This window comes from Salvelinus namaycush, chromosome 1 (assembly GCF_016432855.1).
Source record: "Salvelinus namaycush isolate Seneca chromosome 1, SaNama_1.0, whole genome shotgun sequence".
NCBI classification, from domain to species: domain Eukaryota; kingdom Metazoa; phylum Chordata; class Actinopteri; order Salmoniformes; family Salmonidae; genus Salvelinus; species Salvelinus namaycush.
Genome location: NC_052307.1, coordinates 48,271,453 through 48,284,462, shown reverse-complemented (window position 1 = coordinate 48,284,462; position 13,010 = coordinate 48,271,453). Strand labels below are relative to the sequence as shown.

Here is a 13,010-nt window from a genome sequence, read left to right as displayed (position 1 = left end):
TGTGGGAACATGCTGGCTCACTGCTGAGGTGTCAGTGTCTGCACTCTGCTGAGACTCAGACGGAAGGAAGGAGTAAACTGGTACAACATCAGTCCAACCAAGACTCCTGAAGAACACACTGAATGTACAAGAGATAGTCAGGAATATCCAACCTGGAGGAAAATTGAAGTTCAGTAAAATATGTTGTTTTTTTTATATTAAAAACAAAGGTGTTTTGGTGTTAAAGCCTTGGTCAGGCTGCAGGGTGCTCTGAGACTCATAGACGAAACACAGATTCATGGATTCATACTCTGACTCTCCTTTTAACTACTCCTGGCCCTCTTTCCCCAAGACGAGGATACGCAAGAAGATGGACAAGCAAGGTAACACTGGGACTATTTGACATCTTTTCATTGAATTTTATGAAACCTTTATTCATCCAGGTTGGTCCGGATTAAATGTATTTTTAAGAAAGACCTTGGAGTCTCCTATGCTTTAACTATCCATTGATTGCAATTTACATTGATGGTTAGATTTGGTTCAATGGATTGTGAGAGGATCACTTTCCATGTGGACTAAATGCTTGAATTTTGAATCTTTTTCAGAATGTGTTTTCCCTTTAAAATGTTTTCCCTTAGTGGAACATCTCCTAGAAAACAATCTGGTCACTGACATGTTGAGAGCAATGTCCAAAGATTTGTGACTTCATCCTTACTCTGTTGCAGAGTATGACCGAGTTGAAGGGATAGTTCACCCAAATTACAAAATGACATATGGGTTTCCTTACCCTGTAAGCAGTCTATAGACAAGGTATGACAGCCATCAATGCTTTGGTTTTGATTACCTTGATACTGTCTCCAAATGATATTTATTTTTGCCCAAAAACCCATTCCAGTCAATATCCCAGATATTATGTTCTGTTTGTAATTAGTTGGTATATAGCAGAAGTTGTGCAGTAAGTCTGTGTTTCCTTACCTATCATTCATGTCCCTAAGTCATACAAGGTTTACAGGAAAGCTTGGAGTGATAGTCACAATGTTATATTCCACAAAGACATCAGCAGAATGAAGAATGATAATCAGTCTTTTTGGCAGTGATGTTTTAATGTTTTTTTTCTCCTTATTGCCCATATTTAGCTGTATACAGTTGCAGTGAGAGTGTGTTTGCTAATGATTTAACTAGGATAGCTGACAACTAATATTGGAATGTCAGACATTCTGTCTAGGATAACGGATTGGCTTGTATCTTGTGGACAGACATCTCCTTAGGCCAGATCACACGCACTTCCTATGCTGTCAGGGAGAACATAAATGTTGCCCTCTGCGTGACTGTTGTACTTCATTGACAGTGACTGACACTGTCTGTAGCTACTCAACCCAGTTGAACTATTTGTATTTTCTTACTATAACTGATTTCCCTGATCAGCTGCTTTGCTGAGGAATGTTTTCTTGCAATGACTGTGATATTTGGTTGTCTTACCTACCTTATTTTAGTTTAGTTTATTAACTCGATCATAAAAAACAAAACAAGCACACATAAAAGCCATATATGCACATGAGTAAAATCATTGAGGATTACACACAATAAAGTCTGGGATTTATTTCAATTGTGGTCATCTTGAGACAAGATGGCGAGGCAAGATCGAACATGGTTGAACACAGTATGGAGCGAGATAATAAAATATAAAAACAAAGAAGAAGAACATCCATCTCATCATTGCAGTTACACAGAAGACATCAAACTGTTTTTTACTTTATTTTCAAAGCTGCCCAGAGAGGACGTCATTTTTATGGGCAGAGGCAACTCATTCCACGCTGATGCTCCAGTATACAAGTACCTTTCCTAGCATTACTCCTGAACCTGTATAAGCACACATTAGCAACACCTGATCTGGTGCTGTGATTTTGTGCATCCCTAACATGGGGAAAGTAATCAGTTAGATATCTGGGTGCAGAACTACACTGCTCAAAAAAATAAAGGGAACACTTAAACAACACAATGTAACTCCAAGTCAATCACACTTCTGTGAAATCAAACTGTCCACTTAGGAAGCAACACTGATTGACAATAAATTTCACATGCTGTTGTGCAAATGGAATTGACAACAGGTGGAAATTATAGGCAATTAGCAAGACACCCCCAATAAAGGAGTGGTTCTGCAGGTGGTGACCACAGACCACTTCTCAGTTCCTATGCTTCCTGGCTGATGTTTTGGTCACTTTTGAATGCTGGCGGTGCTTTCACTCAAGTGGTAGCATGAGACGGAGTCTACAACCCACACAAGTGGCTCAGGTAGTGCAGCTCATCCAGGATGGCACATCAATGCGAGCTGTGGCAAGAAGGTTTCCTGTGTCTGTCAGCGTAGTGTCCAGAGCATGGAGGCGCCACCAGGAGACAGGCCAGTACATCAGGAGACGTGGAGGAGGCCGTAGGAGGGCAACAACCCAGCAGCAGGACCGCTACCTCCGCCTTTGTGCAAGGAGGAGTAGGAGGAGCACTGCCAGAGCCCTGCAAAATGACCTCCAGCAGGCCACAAATGTGCATGTGTCTGCTCAAACGGTCAGAAACAGACTCCATGAGGGTGGTATGAGGGCCCGACGTCCACAGGTGGGGGTTGTGCTTACAGCCCAACACCGTGCAGGACGTTTGGCATTTGCCAGAGAACACCAAGATTGGCAAATTCGCCACTGGCGCCCTGTGCTCTTCACAGATGAAAGCAGGTTCACACTGAGCACATGAGCACATGTGACAGACGTGACAGAGTCTGGAGACGCCGTGGAGAACGTTCTGCTGCCTGCAACATCCTCCAGCATGACCGGTTTGGCAGTGGGTCAGTCATGGTGTGGGGTAGCATTTCTTTGGGGGGCCGCACAGCCCTCCATGTGCTCGCCAGAGGTAGCCCGACTGCCATTAGGTACCGAGATGAGATCCTCAGACCCCTTGTGAGACCATATGCTGGTGCGGTTGGCCCTGGGTTCCTCCTAATGCAAGACAATGCTAGACCTCATATGGCTGGAGTGTGTCAGCAGTTCCTGCAAGAGGAAGGCATTGATGCTATGGACTGGCCCGCCCGTTCCCCAGACCTGAATCCAATTGAGCACATCTGGGACATCATGTCTCGCTCCATCCACCAACGCCACGTTGCACCACAGACTGTCCAGGAGTTGGCGGATGCTTTAGTCCAGGTCTGGGAGGAGATCCCTCAGGAGACCATCCGCCACCTCATCAGGAGCATGCCCAGGCGTTGTAGGGAGGTCATACAGGCACGTGGAGGCCACACACACTACTGAGCCTCATTTAGACTTATTTTAAGGACATTACATCAAAGTTGGATCAGCCTGTAGTGTGGTTTTCCACTTTAATTTTGAGTGTGACTCCAAATCCAGACCTCCATGGGTTGATAAATTTGATTTCCATTGATAATTTTTGTGTGATTTTGTTGTCAGCACATTCAACTATGTAAAGAAAAAATTCATTCAGATCTAGGATGTGTTATTTTAGTGTTCCCTTTATTTTTTTGAGCAGTGTATAAATACTCCTGTAAACCAAACCCAGTCTAATCTGGGACACCCTAACCTCAACATGCAGCAGATTGAGTTTCTGAAAGCAGCTCCTGCCTATGTGAGTATGTGGACTCACCTTCAATACTACCCTGATCAGCTTATTCTGGGCTACCTGGAGTTTCCCCTTCAGAAGCTTAAATAAGCCCCCAAACCAGGAAGCGTAGTCAAAATGGCATTGAATGAGAGCAGTGGCACGCACTCTCAAAGAGTCCTTATCAAGCAGCTTGGACATTCTAGACAAAAACTTGTTTCTGGCATTAACCTTCCCTAGCACTTTAGTGACCATGTTCACACCCCCCAAGCAGAAGTAAAATAGTTAAATTCATTGGCAACCTCTGCTTTGTCATATACCATCTCCGCCCTGATGCTCAGTCCAATACTGTTTAGTTTGTTTTTTGTAGTAGTACTACAGCCTAGTTCCTTAAATGATTTCCAAAGCTTTTTAGGGTAACTTTTGTTCTCAATGATTTTATCAGTAAAGTAACCTCTCTTAGCTTCATCCATTCTGCTCTGTGCTTCATTTCTGTGACGTTTACAGTGCATTCGGAATTCCCCATACTGACAAAGTGAAAACAGGTTTTTAGAAATATTTGCAAATGTATTATAAATAAAAAATAGATACCTTATTTACATAAGTATTCAGACCCTTTGCTATGAAACTCGAAATTGAGCTCAGATGCATCCTGTTTCCATTGATCATCCTTGAGATGTTTCTACAACTTGATTAGAGTCCACCTGTGGTAAATTCAATTGATTGGACATGATTTGGAAAGGCACAAACCTGTTTATAGAAGGTCCCACAGTTGACAGTGCATGTCAGAGCAAAAACGAAATCATGAGGTCAAAGGAATGGTCCATAGAGCTCCAAGACAGGATTGTGTCGAGGCAGAGATTTGGGGAAGGGTACCAAAACATTTCTTCAGCATTGAAGGTCCCCAAGAACACAGTGGCCTCCATCATTCTTAAATGGAAGAAGTTTGGAACTAACAACACTGTTCCTAGAGCTGGCCGACCGACCAAACTGAGCAATCAGGGGAAAAGGGCCTTGGTCAGGGAGGTGAAGATGGGAGAACCTCCCTCTGTGGAGATGGGAGAACCTTCCAGAAGGACAACCGTCTCTGCAGCACTACACCAATCAGGCCTTTATGGTAGAGTGGCCAGACAGAAGCCACTCCTCAGTAAACGTCACATGACAGCCTGCTTGGAGTTTGCCAAAAGGCACCTAAAGGACTCTCAGACCATGAGAAACAAGATTCTCTGGTCTGATGAAACCAAGATTGAACTCTTTGGCCTGAATTCCAAGCGTCACGTCTGGAGGAAACCTGGCACCATCTCTATTGTGAATTATGGTGGTGGCAGCATCATGCTGTGTGAATGTATTTCAGCGGCAGGGACTGGGAGACTAGTTAGGGTCGAGGGAAAGATGAACGGAGCAAAGTACAGGAAGATCCTTGATGAAACCCTGTTCCAGAGCGCTCATGACCTCAGACTGAACCCGATCGAACATCTTTGGAGAGACCTGAACATAGCTGCGCAGCAACTCTCCCCATCCAACCTGACTGAGCTTGAGAGGATCTGCAAAGAAGAATGGGAGAAACTCCCCAAATACAGGTGTGCCAAGCGTGTAGCGTCATACCCAAGAAGACTCAAGGCTGTAATCGCTGCCAAAGGTGCTTCAACAAAGTACTGAGTAAAGGGTCTGATTACTTATATAAATGGACATTTATTTATTTAATCTTATACATTTGAAAACACTTCTAAAAACAGTTTTTGCTTAGTCATTATAGGGTATTGTGTGTAGATTGATGAGGAAAAAAATAATTTAATCAATTTTAGGATAAGGCAGTAACGTAACAAAATGTGGAAAAAGTGAAGGGGTCTGTATACTTCCCAAATGCAGGAGAAAATCAGGCTGCTCTTGAGTGTTCTTACACTTCTTAAAGGCCGTATTCCTTGCTTGCATAGATTCTAGAATTTCATGATTAAACCAAGGGCTAGATCTCTGCTTTGCTCCTATCTAATGGGAGCCATCACATTCACCACATCAAGGAATCTACATTTAAAGTCTTATGGGGCACTGTGTACCCTTACACTATCCAGCACAGGTGACCAGTCAATTTTACCCACTTGCTCTCTTAACATTTCAACACAGTATTTTTGAGTCCTCTGATTCAAATAGTTGAATGCACTGATTGTAAATTGCTTTTGATAAGAGTGTCTGCTAAATGACCAAAATATAATGCAAATTACTCTTGGCCTAATCACTCTTCTAATCAAGATGAGTGAGATTATGATATTTATTTCATGGACATGGTTTATTAACACAGGTTTGTATAGTGGCTAGGCTGTATTTGAAAAATTGTAGTCCCGAACTGCAAAGTCCACAAGTAATCCTTAATGTATGCTAATGTAATCCCATGTTTTGTTCTAGATGAACTCCACCAGAATAACTTCTTTGAGTAGCTTGGATGAAAGGTGCCCAGAGTAAATGGCCTGCTCCTCGATCCCAGTTACTAATATATGCATATTATTAGTAGTATTGGATAGAAAACACTCTGAAGTTTCTAAAACTGTTTGAATTATGTCTGTGAGTATAACAGAACTCATATGGCAGGCAAAAAACCTGAGAAAAAATCCAAACAGGAAGTGGAAATTATTAGGCTGGTCGAGTTTCAACCAAGATCCCATTGAAATCACAGCGAGATATGAATAAGTATTCACTTCCTACGGCTTCCACTAGATGCCAACAGTCTGTAGAACCTTGTCTGATGACTCCACTGTGAAGGGGAGCCCGAATGAGAGTAGAATGAGTCACCACTGCCATGAGGTGAACATTCTTTGACCACGCGCGTTCCCATGAGAGGCAGCTCCGTTCCATCGCTCATCTGAAGTCAATGTAATTCTCCGGTTGGAACGTTATTCAAGATATATGTTAACAACATTCTAAAGATTGATTCAATACATCGTTTGACATGTTTCTACTGACTGTTACGGAACTTTTGGACATTTCGTCAGCTTTTAGTGAACGCGCTTCGTGACTTTGGAATTGTTTACCAAACGCGCTAACCAAAGTAGCTAATTGGACATAAATAATGGACATTATCGAACAAATCAAGCATTTATTGTGGACCTGGGATTCCTGGGAGTGCATTCTGATGAAGATCATCAAAGGTAAGGGAATATTTATCATGTAATTTCTGGTTTCTGTTGACTCCAACATGGCGACTATTGTTCTGAGCTCCGTCTCAGAATATTGCATGGTTTGCTTTTTCCGTAAAGTTTAAAAAAAAATCTGACACAGCGGTTGCATTAAGGAGAGGTATATCTATAATTCCATGTGTATAACTTGTATTATCATTTACATTTATGATGAGTATTTCTGTTGACACGATGTAGCTATGCAAAATCCCTCAATGTGTTTGGAACTTGTGAATGTAACGCGCCAATGTAAACTCAGATTTTTTTATATAAATATGAACTTTATCAAACAAAACATACATGTATTGTGTAAGATGAAGTCCTATGAGTGTCATCTGATGAAGATCATCAAAGGTTAGTGATACATTTTATCTCGATTTGTGCTTTTTGTGACTGCTATCTTTCGCTGGAAAAATGGCTGTGCTTATTGTGGTTTGGTGGTGACCTAACATAGTAGTTTGTAGTGCTTTCGCTGAAAAGGATATTTGAAATCGGACACTTTGGTGGGATTAACAACAAGATTACCTTTAAAATGGTATAAGACACATGTATGTCTGAGGAATTTTAATTATGAGATTTCTGTTTTTTGAATTTGGCGCCCTGCACTTTCACTGGCTGTTGTCATATCATCCCGTTAACTTCTCTATGATAGGTGGGACCGTAGCGTCCCACTTGGCCAAAATCCAGAAAAAATGTAGCGCGCCAAATTCAAATATATTACTATAAAAATCTATCTTTCATGAAATCACACATGAAAGACACCAAATTAAAGTTACACATGTTGTGAATCCAGCCAACATGTCTGATTTCAAAAAGGATTTACGGGGAAAGCACACCAAACAATTATGTTAGCTCAGTACATAGCCACAGAAAAACACAGCCATTTTCCCAGCCAAATATAGTAGTAACAAAAAGCAGAAATAGAGATAAAATTAATCACTAACCTTTGAACATCTTCATCAGATGACACTCATATGACATTGTCGTGTCTTTGCTATCGTTAAATTGAAGACTTATAGTTTTTATCAAAGATTCCTGTAATTAGGGATTACGCGATCACTTGAGTAATAACGTAACTAATTAACTATGAATTCGAGGGCACCAGGGAAAGTTATTAGATTACAAAGTTATAATTTCCCAATATAACCTTTCAGATATTTTCATATCTGATCAATAGTCTTCTAATTAATGATTTATTTACTTTACCTCACGTTAGTCTCATTCCAAACGTCGTAAATTGTTGATTATCTGCACGAGCCCAGTCTTCACTATGAGTCATCCATACATCAATTGTCTTAAATCATTTATTTATTACTAACTAATTAATTCACAGAAATGCACAAACAAACAAACAAACTTAAAAATGGTTACATGAAAATGATGGGAGAAATATGCCCTAGTGGGCTGAACCGGCATGGCGGCTTGTTAGACAAAGGGAAAGTTGGGGGTCGACTCAGTAGTCACCACAGAGTTCATAACTATAACAATTGACATGCTAATCCTTTACACATGAACGCTCACTCATTCGGGAACAATTGCAATCAATATATATATATTTACGCTCGGTGTGTGTCATCTTGATCGTTGGAGAGAAGTTCGTTTCTGTTGGAGTGAAGTTAGTTTCTGTTGGAGTTCCTTCTGTCTCGGTTATTGTGGATAGTTCAGAGTCATTCGTTATAGAAAGGATGTTTCGGCGGTTGTCTTTCTTCGCGTTCAATGATACCGAATTCCTAGCTGCAGACTAGTAGTCAATATCAAAACTTGTTCTTATTCGCCTAAGAGTTTAACCACATGGTATGGTTAAAGATTCAGCAATGGTACTTAACCTTAGTTCTCCTCCCATGGAGAGAAAACATGGTCTAATGGTAATTTCTCAGAGTCGACTTTTATTCAGATAGCAGGAAGGGGCTGTCCCTGGATGTCTGACCCAACTGGCTCAGGGGCGGGTCCTCGGGTTTAGTTCAAATCAAAAAGGGATTTGTATTTTTAATTAAACAGTCCAAAATCATATTACACAATTATACAAACGGTATCATACTCACTCATTCATTTTATACAACAAACAGATGTAAACCTCATATCTGAGGTTATTATATAAACAGCGGTATGGTAATGTGGTACAGTCTCTCATGAGTTTCCCACGTGGTGGCCAATGGGCATGTTAATAGCTGGACTCTCCACCGATCTTTTATACTTTTGCAGGAACATGAAATATGTTCGTACCTCAAGTTCTGTGAGGTGGGAGAAAATTCCTTTGTCCTGAAAGTTTACCCTCTCTCTTAATACTGTTTGGCCATGAGGAGATTCTCAGGAATTTACGACGTCTCTCTGTGATCACAGCATGGGTTGAAGGAGGAAAGGGAAAGGCAGGGAGAGGGGCATGGGGTTTGCAATACCCAAGCAGGCGACGTCATGATAACATCATGTTACACAATACATTTATGTTTTGTTCGATAATGTGCATATTTATATCCACAAATCTCGGTTTACATTGGCGCCATGTTCAGAAATGCCTCCAAAAAATCCGGAGTAATTACAGAGAGCCACGTCAAATAACAGAAATACTCATCATAAACTTTGATGAAAGATACATGTTTTACATATAATTAAAGATCACTTGTTCTTAATGCAACCGCTGTGTCAGATTAAATAAAAACTTTTGTAAAAAGCACACCATGCAATAATCTGAGACGGTGCTCAGATTTAACAACATTTCTCCACTATGTTGGAGTCAACAGAAATACAAAATTACATCATACATATTCCCTTACCTTTGATTATCTTCATCAGAATGCAGTGCCAGGAATCCTAGTTCCACAATAAATCGTTGTTTTGTTCGATAATGTCCATTACTTATGTCCAATTAGCTAATTTTGCTAGCATGTGTAGTACACATGTCCAAACGCTCGCGCAGATGCAGGCAAACGTCGGACGAAAACTTCAAAAAGTTATATTACAAGTCAAATAAACTGGTCAAACTTAGTAGAGAATCAATCTTCAGGATGTTATCATATATATATCCAATAACGTTCCAACCGGAGCATTCTTTTCAGTCTCTATAAGTAATGGAATGCATGACGATATTACGAGGAAAGTGCGTGACCAAGAACTGGCACTCTGCCAGACCACTGACCCAAACACCTCCCATCCGGTCCCACAACACAGCATAAGCTTCATTCCACGTTCTACTGACTGTTGACATCTAGTGGAAGGCATAGGAAGTGCAAACAGATCCATATATTACAGGCAATTGAATAGGCGATGACTTTAACATCGACCACTCTCAGAATTCCCACTTCCTGTTTGGATTTTTTCTCAGGTTTTTGCCTGCCATATGAGTTCTGTTATACTCACAGACATCATTCAAACAGTTTTAGAAACTTCAGAGTGTTTTCTATCCAATAGTATAATAATATGCATATATTAGCATCTGGGACAGAGTAGGAGGCAGTTCACTATGGGCACGCAATTTATCCAAAAGTGAAAATGCTGCCCCCTATATCAAAGAAGTTAACGGGATTGCAGCCATAAGAAGTTAAATCAGTCCCTGCAGCAACAGACTGCCCGTAGGTCAGTTTTGACAAATGCCCGAAGGGCTGGTAGTCCTGTCTAAATTGGGGGGTTTGCACAGCATGATCATGACTTGGCTGATAATAGGGGCCTCGAGAAGCCGGAGTAGGGGTCTCAAGGGGATCAAATGGGCTGGTGTCTGTTAGAAATGCCCGTGTCGATATCTGTAGAGTATGGAAAGAGTTTTGTAGAATCACAGTATTTTGGTGTCAAGATATTCTCTCTGTAATGATTTAAACAGTTCAGCTTTGGGAGAGATCAAGTTACTGCCATGTCTGTTTCATCACTGCTGAACTCTCTTCTCCTCCTGTTGCACTGCTGGATGTGATAGGCGATAACACACATTATTGCCTCATAATTGAGAATGATACTGTAAGATGATCCTGTAAGTGTTATTTATGTTATTCATATGAAGATTAGCTGAATGGAATCAAGCCCACAGTGTATTCTTCTTAATAAAATGTTATCTGCATAAACATGACTGGCTGAATAAATGATGATATATGTCCAATTTAAGTGTTCATTTTGTGTATACAAAGTGTGTGGAAGTCTGTTTTCCTGGTTGTTTTTGCACCTCTCCCATGCATCTGTGAGGTAAACATCAGGTGTGCGAAAGTGTATTTCTTAATTATTTGTGAATTTGAGCTCTCCGACTGAGAAATATGTGAAAACGCTTAAACACACACATTGTAATGATCATGGTTGTTTGACTGCACAGGTGTCATAGCACAGAATAGTTGCTTGGACTTTATAGAGGTTGTTTGAACGATTTACCTATTCTCAAGAACAGTTCAAGTGAAATAATTATAGCTATCTTTTAGCCAAGATTTTGTTATTTTTCACTCTCCCAATTCAATTTCCATGATGTATGCTGGTCTTGAGCAAGTGTAACTATTCACTCTATGATATTGATATTGTGACACTGTGTACTCATTTGATTTCACAATCAAATCAGGTCTTTACAGTCTTGATAAACAAGCCTCACAGGTGATCATTGTATAAATCGTGTGTTTTTCCAAGGGGTTATTTTCTCAAATGAAGCACAACAGCTTCTAAACAGAACAGAACCTTGGAAAAGGCCCTTGTGACAGCTCTGCCCCCTCCCTCTCTTTCTCTCCCTCCCTCCCTCCTCCATCTCCATCTCTCTCCCGGGGGTCTGTAAGCTGTTTGGAGGGCACGCTCTGTTTTACTGGAAACTCTAGAAACCTGGCTCTAACTGCGGTCTTTGTCTTTTTCCTCTGTTGGCTGTTGGAGCTCTAGCTGGGCTGATGCCCTCAACTGGAAAGTTCATGCTCATGCTATGTAGTCAAAGACAGGCTCAATGCACTCTTTGATTGGTAAAAGGTTCCAATGCCTTTATTGCTTTGGAATATATGAAGGGTAAGAAATATCACATAAAAAAATATATATAATTTAATAGCTTCCATTAAATGACATGTGGTACTTTGTTGTACTTTAATCAGCTGTGATTCTACCACATACACTAGTGCTTGTCCTGTCTGAAGCTTCATCAGTAATATGAGTTGCCTATCTGTGTTATTCTCCTTGTTTACTGATGTTAAACACTAATCTCATCTCTGGCAGTAATGTTCACAGAGTCTCTGAGGTGGCTGCTGCTGTTGGCTTGTAGACACAATGGGTGTCTGTCTGGCTGTGCTTTTTTTATAGTCCTTATTTCAAAACTAGATGGTTGTTGTACATGATCATTCTACAGTGGTTTCTGCAGTGTACAGTGGTTCCTCCTTTAAACATTGCGAGCTTACACCGCAGGACTTAGAGGTACCCAGCGTCACGGCTTCATTGCTCCAGACCACCACAAGGGGGAGTTAGAGCACTCATTATGCATTTGGGTCAAAAGGTTTTTATATAACCAATCATATCGATTGGTTCCAATGTTGAATTTGAGGGATGAAGTGAAGGAGAGAGACTGTTATTGAGAAAATAAGATAAAGAGACTGTGTTCAACAGGAATCTGTGTGTGTGCAGTCTCACCTGGTGTCCACACTAAGTGGCTACAGAGTACTTTATGTTGAAAAACAGACACATGAGGACAAACAATAGAAGATAATGTCATTATTAGACTTTTACATTACCAGATCATTGTGAATTACTAAAGTATAATATCCCTTGAAACAAATCATGATAACATTGGATAGATGGATACATGTGTATGTGTAGCATGTGACAATAGCAGGATCATATAAAGGATAGCGTCACAAATTAATACATGAATACCACTTGAAGCTTGATGATCAAATCAAATCAAAGTTTATTTGTCACGTGTGCTGAATACAACAGGTGTAGACCTTACAGTGAAATGCTTACTTACAGGCTATAACCAATAGTGCAAAAAAGGTATTTGGTGAACAATAGATAGGTAAAGAAATGAAACAACAGTAAAAAAAACAGGCTATATACAGTAGCGAGGCTATAAATGTAGCGAGGCTACATACAGACACCGGTTAGTCAGGCTGATTGAGGTAGTATGTACATATAGATATGGTTAAAGTGACTATGCATATATGATGAACAGAGAGTAGCAGTAGCGTAAAAGAGGGGTTGGCGGGTGGCGGGACACAATGCAGATAGCCCGGTTAGCCACTGTGCGGGAGCACTGGTTGGTCGGCCCAAATGAGGTAGTATGTACATGAATGTATAGTTAAAGTGACTATGCATATATGATAAACAGAGAGTAGCAGC

The 13,010-nt window shown here is 40.7% G+C and overlaps 1 protein-coding gene across 1 annotated transcript in view; it reads left to right on the top strand.

Moving 5' to 3' along the window:
* The first annotated feature begins 277 nt into the window (after nucleotides 1-277).
* Nucleotides 278-13,010, top strand: part of LOC120051993 (rho guanine nucleotide exchange factor 28-like) — a 67,857-nt gene continuing 55,124 nt past the window's right edge. Inside the window, exon 1 of the mRNA XM_038998875.1 lies at nucleotides 278-362. Coding sequence (XP_038854803.1) covers nucleotides 278-362 — 85 coding nt within the window. The remainder of the gene's footprint in view (nucleotides 363-13,010) is intronic.